Source organism: Trichechus manatus, unplaced genomic scaffold (assembly GCF_000243295.1).
Source record: "Trichechus manatus latirostris isolate Lorelei unplaced genomic scaffold, TriManLat1.0 scaffold00034, whole genome shotgun sequence".
Classification (NCBI taxonomy): Eukaryota; Metazoa; Chordata; class Mammalia; order Sirenia; family Trichechidae; genus Trichechus; species Trichechus manatus.
The window spans coordinates 7,775,203-7,797,747 of NW_004443970.1; the positions used below are offsets into that span (position 1 = coordinate 7,775,203).

Sequence of the window (22,545 nt, forward strand, 5' to 3'; positions counted from 1 at the left end):
GCAAAGAATTAAAAATAAAGCATGCTTGGGAACAGTAATGCTAAATGTTCTTTCACTCCCCCAACCCTCTCAACCTGACCTTCAATCAAATTTGCTTGTCAGTCAGTGACCTTCATCTTTAATATAGCTGAACTATATTCTGTTCCACAAAAGGTGAGAAACGGGGGGTGAAGGGGAGCTTTAGTTTTTATTTTTACAAAGACAAGTAGTTTTTACAGTTTCAAGATCTTCCTAGTGAACCAAAAGCCCCAAACACTATGCCTCCTTCCCAGAGTAAGAAATACCAATGTTACATAATTGTTAATAAATCTATCTTCTTGTGGGAGAGTAAGCTAATAAAAATTATGCATATATTTTAAAATAAATGAGAATTTCTATGCTTTTGGAAAGTTGGTCCTATGTTGGGATATAGCAAGTGTCGTAAAAAAAATGAAAAAATGGTTAAGAAATCATAATGTAATTTGTAGTGCCCTCTATTGAACATTTTCAGATATACATTCAAAAAGGAAATAAACTACTATAATTTATTAGAAACAGTATCACAGGAAGTCATTAAAAATACATTCATAAAAATTGATCAACTGCCTTAAAGCATTTGTAACATAAGGTGGGATATGTGTCAATTACAAGGAGCAGTGACTATGGACCAATGCCTTGTTAAATTAAAGTATGAAATTGAGATGCATTTTTACATATGAATGTGGCTCTCCTGTTGTAAGAATTAATTTTTATTACTTAAATTACTAAAGCCAAAGAGGAGCCATACCAATCTTGGGAGTGCCATGCCAGTCACAGAACACACAAGTTTGACTGTCTGTCCATAGTGGATGTAGCCATCGCGGACTGTAAACTCTTCTCCTTCTGATTCGTCATCATCCACTGCAGCGGATGGACAAAGAGATCAAATTATTTCTCTTTTAGAAATCATTATCTACATAGGAAAATGACAAAATCTAATATAGCCACAGGTCTCATTATCAAAAGGAATTTAACAGCTTCACACCAAAAGCATCAAATACATGTTTTTTATACTCACAGAGATGAATGTAAAATGCTCCCCACTGCTGTGAACTGGCATGGAAATTACCTCCTTCTACATGCAAGTATCTGGTACTAACTGTCTGGGATCGAAGTCGATTAAACAGAGCCACCTTTGTTCCTGATGCAATGCACACTGCAAAGAAAAAGCAGCTCCAATTTATGTGGTGTTTTGGTTTTTGTGGGGAAATGGGGGAGACTCAGAAAGGACTTTTACTTAGCAAGTTATGATTACCAGTATTCTCTATTATAATTTAACAGGTTAATTGGTTCTGTTAACAAATCTTTTGCTCTTCCAAGGAAATACAGATGATGCAAAAATAAAGTCAACGAAACTTTTTCTGCCAAACTAAGGATGCCAAATATGTCCTTTAAAGTCATTTTTAAATAAGAGCTACATAGTATGTTTAATGTAGTGCCGTTCGTTAGAGGAAAAAGTATTTTAAAAATTAAAAAAAAAAAAAAAAGTGCAACATTTATTAATTGTTCTTGTTAGCTGACTTTGAGTTGTTCGACTCATGGCGACCCCGTGTGTGAGAGCAGAACTCCTCCATAGAGCTTTCTGGGCCGTAATCTCCGGAGCCACTGGGTGGGCTCAAACTGCCAGCCTTTAGGTTAGCAGCTAACTGCAAATGCTTGCACCATCTAGGCTCTTTCTTTTATAATCATTAGTTTATAATTAAATAAATTATAACACCAGTTACCTATTTAAATGAATGATGTATATCTAAATTCACTGGTAAGAAAATATCTCCCTGGAATATCACTGAATGAAAAAGCAAGGTATACAACACTATGTACACTGTGGTTCCATTCAGGTAAATACATAATTTTATATAAGATTGCATGTGTGTTGTTGTGTGCTTGCATCCAATCATATGGAATTATGCACAGAGAAGGGTCTAGAAGGATGTTTATCAAAGTCGACAGTAATTGCCTCTGGATATTATCATTCTAGAGAATTCTGCTTTCTTCTAAATACCTTTAAGTATTGTATTGCTTGAAGTTTCATGACAGAACACATCTATATAAGCAGAAAAACCGCCTAAAAACAAAATTATGTTTTCTGACATCAAGAAACTTACATTCAAATACAAAGTTAAAGAGGTTAAGTAAAGCCCTGTGATCTTACATTTGACTTGAATATACCAGTCTGAATACATGATCTATGTCTCTTGATAAAAGAGCACACCGCCACCCATGAAGTAGGCTTTGCCCTACCTCCAACAAAAAATAAAAGAATAAACAACCTTAAATCTGATCAAGCTTCTAGATTAACTCCCAAGTTATAGAAGATACATTAAACTACACAAAGGGAATGCAATCAGCAAAATCCAGTATGTGGAAATCTCTAATGGCCAGATGACTCAGTCTACTCAGCCTCTTGAATAAATACATTTCGAGTGTGTGTGAGCGAGAGAGAAGAATGAATTCATTGATTACAGAATACTTAAAGGTTATGTCAACACAATACATATATGTGGTGCATTTTATTCAAATTTTGATTCAAACAAACTAATAAAAAATGACATTTTTTAATACTGGCTGGATATTTGATGAAACTAAGAAATTATTTCCTTGTATAGTTGTATTTATGTGATCTGGTATTGTGATTATAGTAAAAATCAAGAGATCCTATCTTTCAGTGATACACAGAAATATTTACAGACAATATGATGTCTGAGATTTACAATAAACTAAACTGGGGAGGGGAATAGGGGTGAGATGGGGTATAGATGAAGACGAAACAAGACTGGCTTGAAATTAAGATCACTGTTAAAGTACTAACACAAGAGGTTTTATTTAATTATGCAACTGTTACTTTGGCATACGTTTGAAATTTTCTGTAATATAAAGTAAAAAATAATAATGACTGAGTGGATTAAAACACATCCAATATATAAGAATCTATATGTTCAAAAACAAACCAAAAAAAAAAAAAAAAAGAAACCTGCGTTCATAGTAAAAGGAAACAATAATAATAAAAACCTAAAACCTCATTGGTCACCTCTGAAGAATACTATAGTATCAACTCGTTATTCTGCAAATTAGTAAAAGAATCAAGCATTTATCCTGCTTTTCTCTGCAGACTACATGTGAGGTAACCAAATAGCTGATATGGCAATGATCCCCCTTGTAGAAAAAAAATCAGTTAACAAATGCAGGAGTTATGAATAAAAGAACTAGAAAATCACCATTTTACAGCCCTGAATGAAATAATGGATTTAAGCAGTCATCATCAATGGCTACTAAAACTATTAGGTTAAACGTTGCTAAGGAGCTTTGTAACAGATGCATTAGGTTAACAATGGTTGAATTTACTGCTCAATCTTAATAAGACAAAAAGTCGTATAACCAGATATTATATATCTTCTGATCTGATGCAAATGGATGTACATAGTAATAGTCAATTCTAAAAGTCTCTAGGTCTAACTACCAGTTAGTTTATGCAAAATATGAAAGACAGAGGAACAAGCTCACTAATACCCTCAGAAAGTAAGCAGCCAAATCCAGAATATGGAAACCCCAGAGGTAAAATGATCCAGTTTCTTCAACGAATAAATAAGGCAGAAGGAAAAAAAGATGAGGGTGGGGAAGGAGAAAAACTATTACAGATTAAAATGTGTAAACCTTGTTTGGATCCAGGTGTAAGCAAACCAATTATAAAAAAATCAAAAAGACATTTTTGTGTGAGCGGCCATCTAAGATACTCCACTGGTCTCACCCCTTTGGGAGCAATGAGAATGAAGAAAACTAAAGACACAAGGGAAACATTAGTCCAAAGGACTAATGGACCACAACTATCACGGCCTCCACCGGACTGAGTCTAGTACAACTAGGTGGTGCCCAGCTACCACCACTGACTGTTCTGGCAGGGATCCCAATAGAGGATCCCAGGCAGAGCTGGAGAAAAATGCAGAACAAAATTCTAACTCACAGAAAAGATCAGACTTACTGGCCTGACAGAGACTGGAGAAACCCTGAGAGTATGGCCCCTGGACACCCTTTTAGCTCAGAAATGAAGTCACTCCTGAGGTTCACCCTTCATCCAAAGATTAGACAGGCCCATAAAACAAAACGAGACTAAAGAGGAACAACAGTCCAGAGGGAAGGACTAGAAGGCAGGAGGGGACAGGAAGACTGATAACAGGGAACTCAAGGTTGAGAAGGCAAAGTGTTGACAATGTCGTGGGGCTGTTAACCAATGTCATAAAACAACATGTATACTAACTATTTAATGAGAAACTAGTTTGTTCTGTAAAACTTCACTAAAAAAAAAAAAAAAACATTTTTTTGGCATAATTTGATAAATCCGCATGGACTGGACAGTAAAGCCACTGCTGTCAAGTCCATTCTGACTCATAAAGGCCCTAAGGGACAGAGTAGAACTGCCCCATAGGGTTTCCAAGGCTGTAATCTTTACGGAAGCAGACTGCCACATCTTTCTCCCTTGAAGTGGCTGGTGGGTTTGAACTGCTGACCTTTCAGTTAGCAGCTGAGCACTTAAACCACTATGCCACCATTAAAGAACTACTGTTAAGTTTGTTAGGTGATTAACTATGTTTAAAAAGAAATGTCAACAATAAAGATCTAATATCTAAATTATATACTTCTCTACAATTTAACAACAAAAAGACAATCCAAAGAACGGGCAAAGGACTTAAACAGACATTTCACCAAAGAGGATATTCAAATGGCCAATAAGCACATGAAAAGGTGCTCAAAGTCATTAGCCATTAAAAAATAAACAAACAAACTCATTGCCATCAAATGAATTCTGACTCATAGTGAGCCTGTAGCCATTATGGAGATGCAAATCAAAATCACTGTAAGATACCATCTCATCCCCATTAGAACGGAAATAATTTTAAAAACCCAGGAAAACAACAGGTGTTGTTGAAGTTGTGGAGAAACAGGAACCCCCATCCATTGCTGGTGGGAATGTGAAATAGTACAGTCACGGTGGAAAACAGTTTGGTGATTCATATGACCCAGCTATTCCATTCTTAGGTATATACCCCAAGAGACTTGAAAGCAACAATGCAAACAGACACATGTATACCAATGTTCACTACGACACTATTCGTAATAGTTAAAATGTGGAAATAACCTAGATGTCTATCAACAGAAGAATGAATGAACAAAATTGTGTTATATACATACAATGGAATATTACTCAACCATAAAGAGAAATGAAGTCCTGATACATGACACAACATAGGTGAACCTTGAAAACACTATACTGAGCGAAATAAGTCAGTTGCAAAAGGACAAATAGTCTATGATCTCACTTACATGAAATAAGCAAATATATACAAACCAAAGATTATTAATGGTTACCAGAGTGGGAGGAAGGGGGAAGAGTTTTTGTTTGGGGGCACTGAGTTTATGTTAACAGTGGTGGAATAATTTGGAAAAGGATAGCAAGACTGGTTGTACAACTTAAAGAATGTAATCAACGTCACAGAATTATACATGTGGAAACTGTTGTACTGGTGTATGTTTTTTGTGTATATTTTCACCACAATTTAAAAAAAAAGAAAAGTTAATATTGCAGAAACTTTGGTTAATGAAGATGTCTGACATTCACATGAAAATATTCCAGCAATTGAAGGAGGTGGTAGTGGTGATGGAGATAATGAAACAGAATAGGTAAAACATATTGAGGCTGGGTAGATGGCTACATCATACTACTTTTTCCCTTTTATGTACATTTGAAAGTTTTCATTATAAAAAGTTAAAAAAAAAACAATGGGGGGTAGTGTGTGGGGATGAAGCATATAGCTTATGCAGACTAGTATATTATATCTTTGACAGTCAAAAAATTTGCTGATGAGATCTACAAAATTGTGTTTAGGTTCCCAAGATGGCCCTCTAAACACTAACTGACACAATAACAGTGTTTCTCAAAGGTATACTTTTGACTTTGTAGGTGAATGCACTACAGGCTATATAGCATCACTGGCCCAAGATACTCAATGCCAACAGCACCTCTTCTAGTCACTACGACAACAAAAGGGGAAAAAAAGCCTCCCATTTTTCCAAATGCCCTAGGGAACAGTAAGGAACCAACTCTGGCTGAGAACCACTTCACTAGACCAGGCATTGTCCATTTTCAGTTTAAAAAAAAAAAATTTTTTTTTTAAATAATAAAGCAGCAATAATGATTGAATGTGACATTTTCAGATGCAGTTAAGGGCGACAAGTATATTAGTAAAGTATAAATTGGCAATCAAAACAGCAATTTTTAATTAGAAACAACAGTTTAATTTTTCTTCTTAAATCACAACGGGAGTTGGGGGCAAAAAAGAGAGAGAGAGAGAACTCAAGTATACATACAGTCAGCATTTTTCAATGACTGCTTCTTTTTGGAAGGTTTGGAGATGACTTTTATCCGCTTGCTGAGGAACACACCAATGTCATCACTGTTGCCATAGAACATCTTTACAGACAACATGAAATGTTTTCTCTTGTCTGAATCAGATATGTACAATGTTTTGGCCGTGCAATAGTTCTGTGGAAGAAAAGCAAAGTTATAACAGCACCAAATCCTTCTTGGTTATGTACCTACAACTCAGAAAGGTCATGTCCAAGTATGATCAGATTTAACAGCAATAATTCCAATAGACAGCTAATAAATTCTACTGTAAAAATTACTGAAACTGATATCTGAAAAGAAAGTCCGAAGTCTCCCTTATCAAGTCTGTACTAAAGTTGTGATCCATTTAACCCTCTCAAAAAGACCATTTTTGAAAAGTCTTTCCTTATGACAAATAGCTCTACATCTGTTTTACAGAATTCTCCTTCAATGTTACAGCAGTACATTTTAAAAAAAGAAGTTTTACACTTAAAAAAAAAGTTCATGTTTGTCTTTCTGGAAAGAAAAGATATCACTAAGGCTATCAGAATTCAATCAAATTAAGTAAAAGATTTTTTTTTTAACAGTGGCCCTTCTTAAAATAGTGCATACAATATTTTACTTTACATAGCTGAGCACTAGAGTAGATACCTGTAAGTTTAAGAGAAACAATGCTAGTCTCACTGAATGAGTATGAAATACCTAAAGCCAGAAACAGGGATTATATGAATAAATATAAAGAACTATTTACATTTAAAAAAAGGTAAACTTTGGCCAACAGGATTCATATAGTATCATCAAAAGAACTGAACTTAAAGGTACTAGAGAAAATAAATGCATCAAGAGTATTATATCAGTTTACCAGGAAATAAATGTGGTAACTGAAAAGTAAGAGTTATAACCCTAAAACAAACCCACTGCCGCCAAGTTGATTCTGACTCATAGTGACCCTACAGGACGGAGCAGAACTGCACCAAAGGATTTCCAAGACTATAAATATTTACACAGACAGACTGCCACATCTTTCTCCCACGGAGTGGCTGGGGGGTTCAAACTGCTGATCTTTTGGTTAGCAGTTGAGCACTTTAACCATTGCACCGCCAGGGCTCCTAATAAGAGTTATAGCATTTGCAAAACAGCAAAGACAATTCGAAATGTTACTACCTCAATTGTATGTAACAATTCTAAAATTCATCCTACCTCTCTGACCCCCTGAATTAGGAAGGGGCCGAAATTATTGACCCTCTTTTTCCCGATAGGGTAAAAGAGGCTAGAGGACAGACTAAGTATTTAAAATATCTAAATTTGTCATACTTTATAAATCTTCAACGTGGAAACAGCTTTTTTTTCTTTAAAGACCAATGCTCTACTTCAAATTTAGGCTAAACAAGTTTCTACGACTACCTCTGTTCTATGTGTCTTTTAAAAAGGAGGGTAGGGAGGACGGAGCAAGATGACAGAGTGGATGCTCACATTTACTCCCCCAGAAACTAACTCACTGAATGACGAATAAAATCGAGCACAGACTGAGATCTCAGAACTCTGGACAGCAGCTGAGGTGTAAAAGAGTCAAGGTGAGGTCACAAGTGCGGAAGAGGAGGAGCGAGGACAACGCAGAAGCTGGGAGAACCTGCCTACTAACATTGGAAGCATTCACTCATAGCAGCCATTTCAGAACAGGGCTGGGCAACATCCTAAACAGTTCCCAAACATTTCAGCAACACAGAAAGGCAGCTGCAGCCTGATTTTTTCAGACGGCGCAAACTGGCCGTGGGAGTTCACAGACTATGCAATTGGAAGAGGGCGAAGGGAGATCCTGGTGCTGCGAGAGACTGTTGTTGAATCTCACTGAGGCCTGACATGGGTGGGCACGAGGACAAGGAGGAACTACAAGGGCAACACGGCGAAGGGAATACCTCAGACTGAGGGGCGACACAGAGGAAAAGGACTGGCTCCTTGCCCACAGCAGGACACTATGGGAGAACCTGTGCAGGGCCACCTGTGAGGGAAAGACATAAAAAGCCTCCCACCTTTGCCAAAGGACAAAGTCGAGCCCCACCAGCATCTTAGACCAGCTAAATCTCCCCTCCAGTGCATGCATATTGAATTCCAGAGATCAAGCATCCAGAACTCCTGAATCAGCACTGAAAAAAACCTAAGGCTAAGATGCTCTCTAGCGCTTCTCAGGAGAAGATACCAAGCCCACTGCCGCAGGTTCAATACTGACTCACAGAGACCCTGTGGGGCAGAGTGGAACCGCCCTATGGGGTTCCCAAGGCTGTGAGTCTTTGCAGATGAGGGCCGCCATATCTTTCTTTCACACAGCAGCATGTAGGTAAGGGACTCAAACTTTCAGTTGGCAGCCAGACACTTGGCCACTGTGTTACCAGGGTGTTAAATCAGAAAATTTCCCCACAAAAACTAGATTACAAGATTTAAAGTAAAAATAAATAAATAAAGATAACACAATGGCCCAAGTTCAACTATAAATAGGAAAACACACAAAATCACAAGAGAAGAAGGACCGGTTAAAAGCAAGACATGAAGAAGAGGAAATTTCTCCTACGGAGACCAGACTGATGAGAAGAATTTATAATTTTCAGACTACAGTGCTAAAAATGTTTAAAGAAAGCAAAAAGCACACAGAAGACAAACCTAGCGGAGATCAGGAAACAAATGGAAGAACAAGCAAAATGAGAGTCTCAACAAGGACACTGACAACATCAGAAAAAGACAAAGAGAACTACGGGAACTGAAGAATAAAGCAACTGAATTAGAAAAAACAACAGAAATGCTCAACAACAGAGTCAAACAGACAGAAGACAGACTAAACAAACTAGAGGACAAAATAACTGAACTTACCAAGTTTCAAGAGAAATGAGAAAAGAACAAAGAAAAGCAAACAAACCCAAAAGGAAAAATGAGATTCAATTAAGAAATCTAATATTAGAACTATTGGAACCCTAGAGCACCATGACAACAATACAAGCATAGAAACAATTTTCCAAGAGATAATCAACAGAGAATTTCTCAGACACGAACAGAGAACCAAGCCGCCCTAATGAGGAGACACAAAAAAGATCAACTCTGCACCATATCCTAATAAAATTCTCAAAAACCAAAGACAAGGAGAGAATTCTGAAAAATGCATATAACATGCCAAGGTCCTTCATAAGAATCAATGCAGATTTCTCCACAGGAATTCTAGAGACCAGAAGACAACAGAATGACATATATAAAATACGGAGTGAAAACAACAGTCAATCAAGACTTCTTTACCCAGCAAAGCTGTCATTCAAAAACAAGGGGGAAATCAATTCCCAAACAAACAGAAGCTCTGGGAATTTGCCACTACCAGACCAACTTTACAAGTATTATTCAAGAGAGTACTCCAAATGCAAAGGCAAGAGCACTGCATTAAATAAATACTCATATCTACACACGGGGGAAAAAATAAATAAAAAATAAGAGAGAAAGATCTTCAAAAAGCAAAACATCACAGGCAATCATAAGAACCAAGTATGATATTTTCAGGAAATAAACTTAATATTAAATCCCGCAAACAACACAACATCAAGTTTGTAAGAAATAAGCACAAAGTAAACTTATCGAATATAGGTTGTATAGCCATGTTAATGGAGACATACCAACAGAAATGGGAGACGGAGGAGCACGTAAGGAATAGATTTATCATGTTAAGGCTGTATGTTAACTGTTGGTCATGTTAAACATTGTTGCAGTTGTAACTTGCCTAACAGAATATACGTGGTAACCACTAAGAAATCACCAAGAAAAAAACATTCAGAAGAAAGGAAGGGAGAAAGCAAAAAGACTCATCACAAAAAAGCAGCCAAATACAAACAAAAACAGAAAAATCAGAATAAAACAACAACAACAAAAAAAAACAAACTCAAAAAACAAATACCAAACTGAATGGTGGCTACACTTCATTTTCAGTAATAACTTTAAATGTAAATGGTCTAAATGCCCCCATGTAAAAGGCAGAGAGTGGCAGAATGGGTGAAAAAACACGATATATACTTTTGCTGTCTACAAGAAACACACCGTACACATAAGAAAACAGACTGAAAATAAAAGGATGGAGAAAAATATTCCATGCAACCAGTGAACAAAAAAAGAACGGAGTGGCCATACTGAAATCAGATAAAGTAGACTTTAAATCAAAATCTATTACAAGAGATAAAGGACATCACAAATAATAAAGGGGTCAATCAAGCAAGAAGACATAACAACTATAAATATATACGCACCTAACAGCAATGCACCAAAATACATGAAACAAATACTGACTAATATGAAAGGAGAAACAGATAACTCCACAATAATAGTAGGGGAGTTCAACACACCACTTTCAATTACAGAAACATCTAAAAATAAGATCACTAAGGACACTGAGAACTTAAATAAAACCATAAGCCAGTTGGACCTGACATATGTAAAACACTCCACCCAGCATCAGAACAATGCACATTTTTCTCCAGCACACATGGATCATTTTCCAGAACAGACCATATGCTAGGACACAAAAAGAGTCTCAACAAAGTTAAAAAGATTAAAATCATACAAAGCATCTTCTCTGACCATAACGGTACTGTCATGGATTGAACTGTGTCCCCCGAAAAAACATCCATCAATTTGGCTAGGCCATGATTCCCAGTATTGTGGTTGTTCACCATTTTCTCGTCTGATGTGATTTTCCTACGTGTTGTAAATCCTATCACTATGATGTTAAAGAGATGGATTAGTGGCAGTTATGTTGATGAGCTCTACAAGGCTAGACTGTATCTTAAGCCAATCTTTTTTGAGATATGAAAGAGAAGCGAGCAAAGAGACTGGGACAGGGGGACTTCATATCACCAAGAAAGTAGCACCGGGAGCAGAGTGCGTCCTGTAGACCTGAGGGCCCTGTGTCTGAGAAGCTTCTTGACCAGGGAAAGATTGATGACAAAGACCTTCCTCTAGAGCCAACAGAGAGAGAAAGTCTTCCCCTGAAGGTGACACCCTGAATTTGGACTTAAAACCTAATAGACTGTGAGAGAATAAATTTGTCTTTGTTAAAGTGATCCACTTGTAGTACTTCTGTTACAGCAGCACGAGATAACTAAGACAGGTATGAAGCTAGAAATCACAAACAGGAAAAATAAATAAATAAATGCATGGAAACTAAATAACACACTACCTAGAATCAAATGAAAATGAAAACACCACATATCAAAACCTCTGAGACACAGCAAAAGCAGTACTCAGAGGGAAATTCATAGCAATAAATGCCTACATTAAAAAGGAAGATCCAAAATCATTAACTTAAACCGATAACTTGAACACATAGAAAAGGAAGAACAAAAGCTACCAGAAAAAAGGAAATAATAAAGATCAGGGCAGAAATAAATGAAATAGAAAAACAACAGAAAGAACCAACAAAACCAGAAGTTGGTTCTTTAAAAAGGTCAATAAAATAGACAAACCACAGGCTAGACTGACCAAAAAAAAAAAAAGACGCAAAAAACCAAATTAAGAAATGAAATTAGCAACATTACAACCAATCCAACGGAGTTAAAGAAGACCATAACTGATTACTATGAAACATTGTACTCCAACAAATTTGGAAACCAAGATGAAATGGACAAATTACCTAGAAGCATACTACCTACCCAAACTAATACAGAGGTAGAAACTTTAAACAGAACCATTACAAAAGAAGAGATTGAAGATATCATCAAAAAACTTGCCCCCCCACCAAAAAAGCCCAGGATGAGATGGCTACACTGGAGAATTCTACCAGATATTCAGAGAAGAGTTCATACCAATAAATAAGGAAGACCAAAGAAGAACTGCTGCATTTGAATTATGGTATAATTATGAAAAATACTGAATATATCACTGACTGCCAGAAGAATGAATAAATCTGTCTCAGAAGAAGTACGGCCAGAGTGCTTCTTGGAAGTGAAGGGGGCGAGACGTCGTCTCACATAATTCGTAAGGTACAGGATTAGTGAAAAAGAGGTAGACCCTCAGCGAGACGGACTGACACAGTAGCTGTAACGACTGGCTCACGCGTAACGATTGTGGGGATGGCAGAGGGCCGGGTAGTATTTTGTTCTGTTGTACACAGGGCTGCTACGAGTTGGAACCAATTCAATGGCACCTAACAACAACATGGAAGTGTTCTGCAACATAAGGCAAGTCTCTAAAAATGGGCATTAATGTACTAAAGTGGAGAGTAACGGAGCAAAATGAAATGTGTGTCTAAATGAAAGTCATTACATTCCAATGGGAAAGCTTAAAAATGTTGAGATCATGTAGTTTGACTATTAACATTAATGGATACAATCTGTATCAGAAAAAATACTGAAATCTAGCATAAATGATAACACAGAGTGGCCAACAGGAAAGAAAGAAAGAACAGAGAAGGTAAGACCATAGAACCTATACACTAAGGCTTTTGTTTTGTTTGGGAAAAAACACATACATACATCTCCTTGGAAAAAAAGTATATCCCTAATTATAAAAGAGAGTCATTTAGATCCACAAAAATCATGCCTCAGATGACTTTATCATAACTATTATTTTTAAAGAACTATGAGGCCACTGAACACAAACAACTTGGATCCCACAAGGAAAAAAGGGAAAAGTCAACAACTCATAAAACTATTAAGGCTTTAAGAAAATAAGTTAATAGGAACTAAAATTACATTTGGTTCAACATACTAAAAAAAGCTAAATTAGCTAAAGGAATTCTAAAACAGAAAATCACACATAATCTCTATGTAAATTAAGATGAAAACAGTTTAACTTAAATTCTTTGAAAACATGATCTTTAAGCAATAAAAACTACACTGAAATGAAGAAATAGCAGATTTAATGCTGCAAAAATATTGTATGTAGAAAACAAAATAATGATAGCAAGAGAGTTGTGGAGGGTGTGACATTTTAAAATAAGAGAAACACAAGTGTGCTACTTAGGGAAATGATTATTTTCTAACTTACTTAGCTGTAACTATATAAGAAATAAAATCGAAGAAAAGAACATTTAACAAATTATAAACATCATTAAATGAAATCTCACGTCCAAAATATTACCAACATATAGTCAAATGTCATGACCATAAACTTAAAAGTCTAGCTAAAAATACTAGAATTTTGTTGCAATGAATATTTAAAATAAGTACAAATACCTAATAATACAAAATGAATATTCTTCCTTTTCAAAAATGACTAAGTGCATCATTCAGTGAACACGCTGGTAAAACAAAATATTATTTCTTTAAATGAATGGAGGTTACGTGAAGCAGACCAGAGCAAAGTGTCTCTTTCTGAAGCGCAGTATGCCGCTGTTTGGATTTGAGATTTGAGTACTGCTGGCCCAAACACACCATGTTCTTATATGTTACGCTCCTAGCACCAATCAGGTTGTTCTTTCTGCTTGGAATGCCTTCTACTGGTTCTCAACGAGGCTTACTTTATACAGATTTCTCTATTTTATTTTTCATAAAAACTAATTATTAATATATAACTTTTGTTTACAGATAATGTACAACCCTACTGGCAGGTGTTTTAAATATAGCTAATGCAGCTTTCAGATATTTGTCCCTCTTCTGCCGATTTCTAGGGCTTGGGGCAAGTGTATATAATGGTAGAAGTTGAAGAAAGATATAATGGAAGATAGCATTGTATCTTTCTCCATGCCGAGGCAGCCTCTAAGGGTACAGAATTTGAATATGGCATTACTAGGTCTCCTGGGTAGCCCAGTGGTTAAGAGCTACGGCTGCTAACCAAAAGGTTGGCAGTCTGAATCTACCAGCCACTCCTTGGAAACCCTACGTGGCAGTTCTACTCTGTCCTATAGGCTCACTATGAGTTGGAATCGACTAACAGCAATGGATTAGGTCTCCTGGGAAAGGCAAAGGGTGATGCTACTGGTTGGTTGGTTTGGTATTATTGTTGTTAGCTGCCTGCAGCTCAGCAGGGCTTCCCACTGGTTTACTTCCGGTTTGAAGCCCTGCTGAGAATTTGTATTTCTAACAATTTCCCAGCTGAAAATTTGCTTTTCTAACAAGTTCCCAGGAAGTGATACATAAGAATCACCTGGAGTGCAAATGCAAATTCTCAGCCCAGACCTTGTTAGAAATGCAAATTCTAAACAGGGGTTAGAAGCCCTGGTTGCTGGTCAATTCCAACTCATGGCCACCCCATGTGTGCAGAGTAGAACTGCACCATAGGGCTTTCAAGGCCCTGACCCTTTGGAAGCAGATCGCCAGGACTGTCTTCTGAGGAGACTCTGGGTGGGTTCGAACCGTCAACTTTCAGCTAGCAGTCAAGAGCTTAACTATCTGAGCTACCCAGAGGACTCCCTGTTTGGTATTTACCTCCCTTAGAAGTGCTGGAAGCTGGAATTGGTTAAAGGCAGAAATGAAGTTTGATTAAAGCAGTTATATATACTGGTGGTTCAAATCCCTGGCTTCTCGATACCTATCTGATCTATAATCCACTGCTGTGGAGTTGATTTTGACTCAGAGGACCCTATAGGACAGAGCAGAACTGCCCCATAGGGTTTCCAAGGTTGTAATCTTTACAGAAGCTGACTGCCACACCTTCATCCCACAGAGCTGCTTGGTGGGTTCAAACCACCAACCTTTCGGTTAACAGTCAAGCACTTTAACTGCTGTACCACCAGGACTCCTCTCTTACGTGATCTAATCATTATTGAATGGCTAGGTCAGCAGCTCTAGGGTATATTAAATCTGAGACTTTGTATATAACAGGAAAATGAGACATGTCAGACTCGACTCCATGGCAACAGGTTTGGTTTTGGTTTTTCTTTAATATGTATGGCCCAATCAATCAGTCCACTACTTAAACTCTATTTTTTACTTTAGCTCAAAGGACATAATTTAAAAATACTTTTACTGCGCTACTTATTTTTAAAGACGAAACAATGTTTATTGTAGTTATTTTTAAAGACGAAACAATGTTTATTGTAATGTTTTATCCCAAATCTAATTTAAAATATAGTCAGCAAGTCTTACTGATAAAAATTAGACACAAACAACCAAATTTCGAGGAGGCTGATATTAAGGTTTCTTAGTACAAGAGTTCGGCTGCTAACCAAAAGGTTGGCAGTTCGAATCCACCAGGCACTCCTTGGAAACCCTATGAGGCAGTTCTACTCTGTCCTGTGCGGTTGCTATGAGTCAGAATTCACTCAACAGTAACGGGTTTTTTGAGTACTCACTTGTTTCTGTAAAATGACTACAATTGGATTTGGTAGAACAAATCCCCTAGAGCTCACCACCCTCAACAATGACCCTCCAACCCTATCTCTAGTGCCAAGTAGAATACAACAAACACTAAGCTACTTAAATACAGATGTACTAAAGGAGGAAATCGTTTTTTGTTTCATTTTTAAAAAGACTCATGAAGTCACTGAGATCAGAACTAACCAGTTTCCAAATTTTAGTATCAGGAGAAAATAAAATAATAGTTAAATTCTAAGTGAATAAAGAACTATTTTTGATTTTTAATGGTACAGATTAAAACAATTAAAATTAGTAAAACTAGTTGATACATTTATTTCCCTAGCAAATTAATCAAAGAAAATCCTCTAAAAGTTTGTGTAAAACTGTTTGTGGTTGTTCTTGTCTAAAGTATAGTTCTGTTCCACCCTGAAGCTAAGGAAAACATTTATGATCTTTATAAGCCAAGTAAATGCTTCTAAGGTTTTGTCTGCATCACTTTGCTTCTAGTATAAGACTAAGAGAATAGAGTAAAACATTAGTGAACTATGTATTTCATAAAAATTTGAGTATCATGCATCTGCCAGACAGAAATGAGCAATTTGTCTCCTAAATTTATTATTGGCTTCTAAAAGAAATCTCAGATTCACAGCCTCCTAAAACGTTCAGCAAGCTGGGGAGGCTTACTGCAAAATGCCACGTTTAGATGTAAATAGCTTAAGCTGCTCCATGAATCCAAAAATTAACGGCAATCTGGGAGGTATATTCCTGGTTCTAATTTATGTATTTAAGAAATTGCTATCAGTAGCTATTAAAAAAAAAAAATCACCACCACAAAAACAAATATGAAAACTGTATTTCGGTACCTAGTGCGCCTTTAGGGGAGACCCAGCATAGTCTTGATTTACCTTTCCTTCCAAGTTCAGCTGCTGCATTTCTTGGTCACTGTTTCCTATTCCAATAAATGCACATGGTTGAGACTCTTGTTCTGAACAACCATCGCGTTCCATTTGTTCTTTTTTTTTCTTCCATCCACTGCCCATAAGATACACACAAGGAGGAGGGCAAAAAAACCTGAAGATGAGGGAACAATGCAATTAGATTCAAGAAAGCATTAACCATATTGCAACGCACTAAGTTAGCTCCTAATGAAAACTTTTGGTGAAATCTTTTGTAATGCAAATAATCATTTCCACAGTACAGAAATCAAGACTTCCACAAAGACCTTATTTGTTCAGGTAAGGTTCCTCTATATTGGAGTTGTACATTCATCTAGACTAGATACTTCTTAAGAATAGAGAACCTCTCTTTAAATATTCAATTATTCAGACTATACACTATTGGAGTTCAGCAAATTCAAGGTTGTCTACCATGTTGAAAAACATGATACACTACCACAGAATCTGCAGTTATTAATTAAGGTCTACTGAAAACAATGTATTTATTAATACTGACATTTTGTGATGGATATTTATTTATTCAGTAATTAACCTAGAAAATAGCTTACAGCAATGTCCAAGTAGAAGTTTTCAAAAATATTAATAAAACTAAGTAAAAGAAAAAAGCAAAATGCATCACTGGACTATGGGCTCTATGAGAGCAGCAACACGGTCTATATATCTTAAATCCCAATCACCTGGTGCACTGTGGATGACTGAGAAACATTTTATGCCAGAAGAACAATACACTGTATTCTTTCAACGCACAGACTACCAACAAGTTTGTTTTGCTAGTTGCCAACAACCACCCTCACAGATACTTCCCACCTAGAATGACCTCCTTATAATCTTCTCTGGGGCAATTAAAGAAAATAACAAAACTCTATTTCAAAGCCTAGCTCAGACCCCATATTTTACATGGTTCAGACCATCAATCCAGTCCTTATGTAGGGTGTAATTCACTCTACTCAATTATACACACTGACCTGTACATACTTTGACATTTATGCCATGTCTCTCCAAGGGTAAGACCATACTAATTCAATCTGAACGGGAATTCCAGAACACTTAATTGTGCTTGTGCAGAACCTGTATGTAGACCAAGTGGCAGTCGTTCAAACAGAACAAGGGAATACAGTATGGTGTAAAATCAGGAAAGGTGTGCATCAGGGTTGTATCCTTTCACCATACTTATTCAATCTGTATGCTGAGTAAATAAACGGAGAAGCTGGAATGTATGAAGATGAACGCGGCATTAGGATTGGAGGAAGGCTCATTAACAACGTGTGATATGCAGGTGACATGACTGTTTGTAAAAGCAAAGAGGACTTGAAGCACTTAGTGATGAAGATCAAAGACTAATCAAGACTACAGTCTTCAGTATGGATTACATCTCAACATAAAGACAACAAAAATCCTCACAACTGGACCAATAAGGAACATCATGATAAACGGAGAAAATACTGAAGTTGTCAAAGATTTCATTTTACTTGGATCCACAATCAACGCTCATGGAAGTAGCAGTCAAGAAATCAAAAGATGTATTGCACTGTATTGCACTGGGCAAATCTGCTCCAAAAGACCTCTTAAAGTGTTAGAAAAAAAAAAAGCAAAGATGTCACTTTGAGGATGTGGTGTGCCTGACTGAAGCCATGATATTTTCAATTGCTTCATATGCACGCAAAAGAAAGCTGAACAATGAATAAGGAAGACCAAAGAAGAACTGATGCATTTGAATTATGGTGTTGGCAAAGAATATTGAATATACCATGGACTGCCAGAAGAATGAATAAGTCTGTCTTGGAAGAAGTACAGCCAGAATGCTCCTTAGAAGGGAGGATGACGAGACTTCGTCTCACATACTCTGGACATGTTATCAGGAGGAACTAGTCCCCAGAGAAGGAAATCGTGCTTGGTAATAATCTTGGTAAGGCAGAGGGCCAGGGAAAAGAGGAAGACCCTCAAGGAGATGCACTGACACATCGGCTGCAACAATGGGCTCAAACAAAGCAACAATTCTGAGAATGGTGCAGGACTGGGCAGTGTTTTGTTCTGTTGTACATGGGGTCACTATGAGTCGGAACCGACTTGATAGCACCTAACAACAACAACTCTTCAAGGGGGCTGAAACTTCAAATGCCTATAGTAATCGGGGGAACCCTAGTGGCGCAGTGGTTAAGCACTCAGCTGCTAACCAAAAGGTCAGTGGTTGAAACCCACCAGTCAATCCGTGGGAGAAAAATGCGGCAGTCTGCTTCAGTAAAGATTTACAGCCTTGATTAGCACAAAATTCTAACTCACAAAAAAAGACTAGACTTACTGGCCTGACAGAGACTGGAGAAACCCCAAGAGTATGGCCCCTGGACAACCTTTTAGCTCAGTAATGAAGTCAGTCCCAAGGTTCACCCTTCAGCCAAAGATCAGACACGCCCATAAAACAAAAAGAGACTAATGGGGCACAAAAGCCCAGGCGCAAGGATGAGAAGGCAGGAGGGGACAGGAAAGCTGATAATAGGGAACCCAAGGTCGAAAAGGGAGAGTGCTGACATGTCATGGGGTTGTTAACCAATGTCGTAAAACAGTATGTGTACTGTTTAATGAGAAACTAGCTTGTTCCGTAAACCTTCATCTGAAGTACAACAACAAAGAAAAAAAGATTTACAGCCTTGGAAGCCCTAAGGGGCAGCTCTACTCTGTCCTTTAGGGGTGCTATGAGCTGTAATCAACTCGATGGCAATCGGTTATAGATCAGATAGGTAGGGAGTAGCCAGGGATCTGACCCACCAGTATACATCTAACTGCTTTAATCAAACTTCATTACTGCCTTTAACCAATTCAGCTTCCAGCACTTCTCAGGAAAGTAATACCCCCCAACACACACACACACACACACACACACACACGCATGCACACGCACGCACGCACACTTACTCACATACAAATTCCTGTCCTCGTGGAACTTACAATCTAATAGCAGAGCCAGACAAAAAGGATAACTGAGTAAAATAATGTGTACACTCTGTTAGCTGGTGGTAAGTGCTGAGCGTAAAAAGTAAAGCAGGTAAGGGCTACTTGAAATGTAGACGACCCAGAACTGGCCAGGAAAAGCTTCCCTAAGTGAAGACCTGGAGCCATGCGGCTATCTGGCGTGAGACCATTTCAGCAGAGGGAACAGCAAGTGCAAAGGCTCTAGGGCAGGACCACAATCGGCCCTGAGGAAACAACACAGACTAGTACAGCTGGAGTGGAGAGAAAGAGGGGAGTGCAACAGGAGATGAAGCCAGAGAAGTAACTAGGACGTAGACCAAGTAGGCCCTTCGGGGGTCAAGCTGACTGAGGAGTGCAGCCTCTGGAGTCTTCTCATTATTGATCTCAACCAACTGAAAAGAATCAGAACAGCTTTCATGCCTGCATATTGGTGCTGCAGCCATGGACACAAACGTCATAGCCATAGTAGCGGGCCCAGTTCCAGGTCACTCCAAGTTTGGAGGGATGCCTGGATTAGCTGGCTAGTTCTGCAGTTGGTTCATTTCAAGTCTACACCAGGGATCTTTCTGGCATCTAATGCTGGGAGCCACCCATGGCACAGACTCAAACACCTAAGCTGGCACACTCTCAGGAGGTTGAGAAGTCATCAATTTTGGAAACTTATCTCGTGTTGGAGCCCTGGTGGTATAGTGGTTAAGTGCTATGGTTGCTAATCAAAAAAGGTCGGCAGTTCGAATCTACCAGTTGCTCCTTGGAAACCCTGTGGGGCAGTTCTACTCTGTCCTAAAGGTTTATACCAATTTACTAATATCAACATTCAATAAAATACTATCAGGAGATAAACAAACAAAAAACAAACCCATTGCCGTCAAGGCGATTCCAACTTATAGTGATCCTACAGGACAGGGTAGAACTGCCCCAAAGGGTTTTCAAGGAGCAGTTGGTGGATTAGAACTGCCGGCTTTTTGGTTAGTGGCTGAGCTCTTAACCACTGCACCACCAGGGAAATTGGTACACTAGCTATGAAATTCAAACAGCTTGTTTTAGTATAGTGCACCAAATATAGTAGTCAAATCTCTATGAGTTACCATAAAAAAGTACTTTCATTTCACATCTGAAAAATATAAAGAGGGCTAAAACTATAAAAGACTACAGTGCTTATTTTCTCAAGAGTACTGTGATAAAAGGAGGAAATTAACAGAGTATAAAATTAGAGAGGTTGATAGGAAATTCTTTGCCACTCAAGACACTGACCCTTTGGCCTCTCTTGAAAGTGCTTTCCAGTCATGTAATAAATATAAGAAAAACAAAGACTCTTCAACAGTCTCTGAGCTAGCCTTATTTAAGCTGTGATACAAGAAAGAGGCAAATACAAAATAATCTAAACATTGAGGTTATTTCTGTAATATGATGAACTCATATTTTAAATATCCCAATGAATCAAATTTTCATTTCTACACATTTAAGTAATAATACGATAATCAAATAGAAGACAAACATACTCACACACACAAAAAGAATACAGACAAAAGAAAGGAAATTTAAGGGAGTGAGGAAAAGAAAAAAAAGGCCATCTAATTAAAGACAAAAATTAAAATTCATCGTTATGATGGTGTATAAAATGGATGATTTAAAAAATCTGGACAGTTGGTGAATATGTACCTTTTGTTTTTACTTTGTGCCAAACACTCAGTGAAAACTGAATTTTGAGACAGAACTGTGCTAGAATGAGAAAGCTTGATAAATGAGTGGCCAGCTTACAGAGTTTAACAGCTGCTAAGAAAGCGTGATATCTCTATTAAACAATGCTGCCTTTATTCTCACATCCCTCAATAGGTATAGCTGTGCAACTATGACGATGCTTTTCTCTGCCACTTGGTGGCGATGTGCACACATTTAAAATTTTATTCACTTCTTGGTTCAAACAATCAGTCTTTATTTTCAGAGAAACATTCAACAACTTTTTCCTCAAAATTTGAGATGAGGCCTGGAAAATACCTTACAGATTCAAAGAAGCCTTTTCATTCTGCCCAATATATCATACAAATTAGGCTAGACAAAATCCAAATTCACAATTCTATCTTTGCAGAAAAGAATCATTACTCTCTGATAATTATTCACTTCAAAAGTACCATATTTAGGAATTTTTTGCTCACCACATTTACTTCAATTAATATACATTCTCAATATGGCTTCAGAAACACAGTTTAACTGTCCAAATGGCTTCACTGTTAATTGTCTCAACAGCAGCACTATCACCTTCAATGCTGCTTAATTACATCCCTAAAGACAAAGTTAATGTTAATATGTCAAATGGTTTATTTCTATCTTTAATGGAAAATTTCCTATATACAAAATAATCTTTTTAAGAAAAGGTTACTTTCTAACCTTTGAAGATATTCTTTGATGAAACATTAAAACTAACCACAAATGTAAATGGGATGCTGGATGAGTTATGTAAATAAATGTTAGTTATTAGACACAAAAGTTAACATCAAGAACAATTTAAAATTCGAGGAAAAAATTTTCTGACCAAATATTTCCAGCATCATTCACTGGAGTTATATGCCAAGAGGAGACGGCCAGTGTGGTCCCGTCCCCAGGTTACCTCGTGCTTTATACCTTAGCGGCACTTCAGAAAGGCCTGAACCTAGATTAACAAGAAGGCAGGCAGCCTCCTCTTTCTCTTTCTACTGTGTCCCCACTGCAAGCATAAGTAAGGGACCAGATCTCTTCCTTCAATCCAGGAAGAAGCCTCAGCTGAGTCTGCCAGTGATCCAGAGGGCTAGATGACGTTAGCAGTCCCTTAATACTAATACTTTAAAAAAAAAATTAAGTGACTTTAATGGGTTTCCTCAAGTTACCTTACTGCTACTGAATTTGCAGTATTAACTTCTTGAAACAAGGAGTCATGATCTTGATTGGTTTCTATGTTCCAAATCATCTTAAGTAATCATATATTAACATT

General features: G+C 37.4%; 1 protein-coding gene across 3 annotated transcripts in view; it reads right to left on the minus strand.

Annotated features, from left to right (window-relative positions):
* RBPJ (recombination signal binding protein for immunoglobulin kappa J region) overlaps positions 1-22,545 on the minus strand; it is a 123,556-nt gene that overhangs the window by 6,149 nt on the left and 94,862 nt on the right. For all 3 annotated transcript variants that reach the window (XM_023730231.1, XM_023730230.1, XM_023730232.1), the window contains 4 exons: positions 16,560-16,725; positions 6,379-6,553; positions 1,037-1,174; positions 767-879 (listed from right to left, as the gene is read on the minus strand). In XM_023730231.1, the coding sequence (XP_023585999.1) occupies positions 767-879; positions 1,037-1,174; positions 6,379-6,553; positions 16,560-16,725 (592 nt within the window). The remainder of the gene's footprint in view (positions 1-766; positions 880-1,036; positions 1,175-6,378; positions 6,554-16,559; positions 16,726-22,545) is intronic.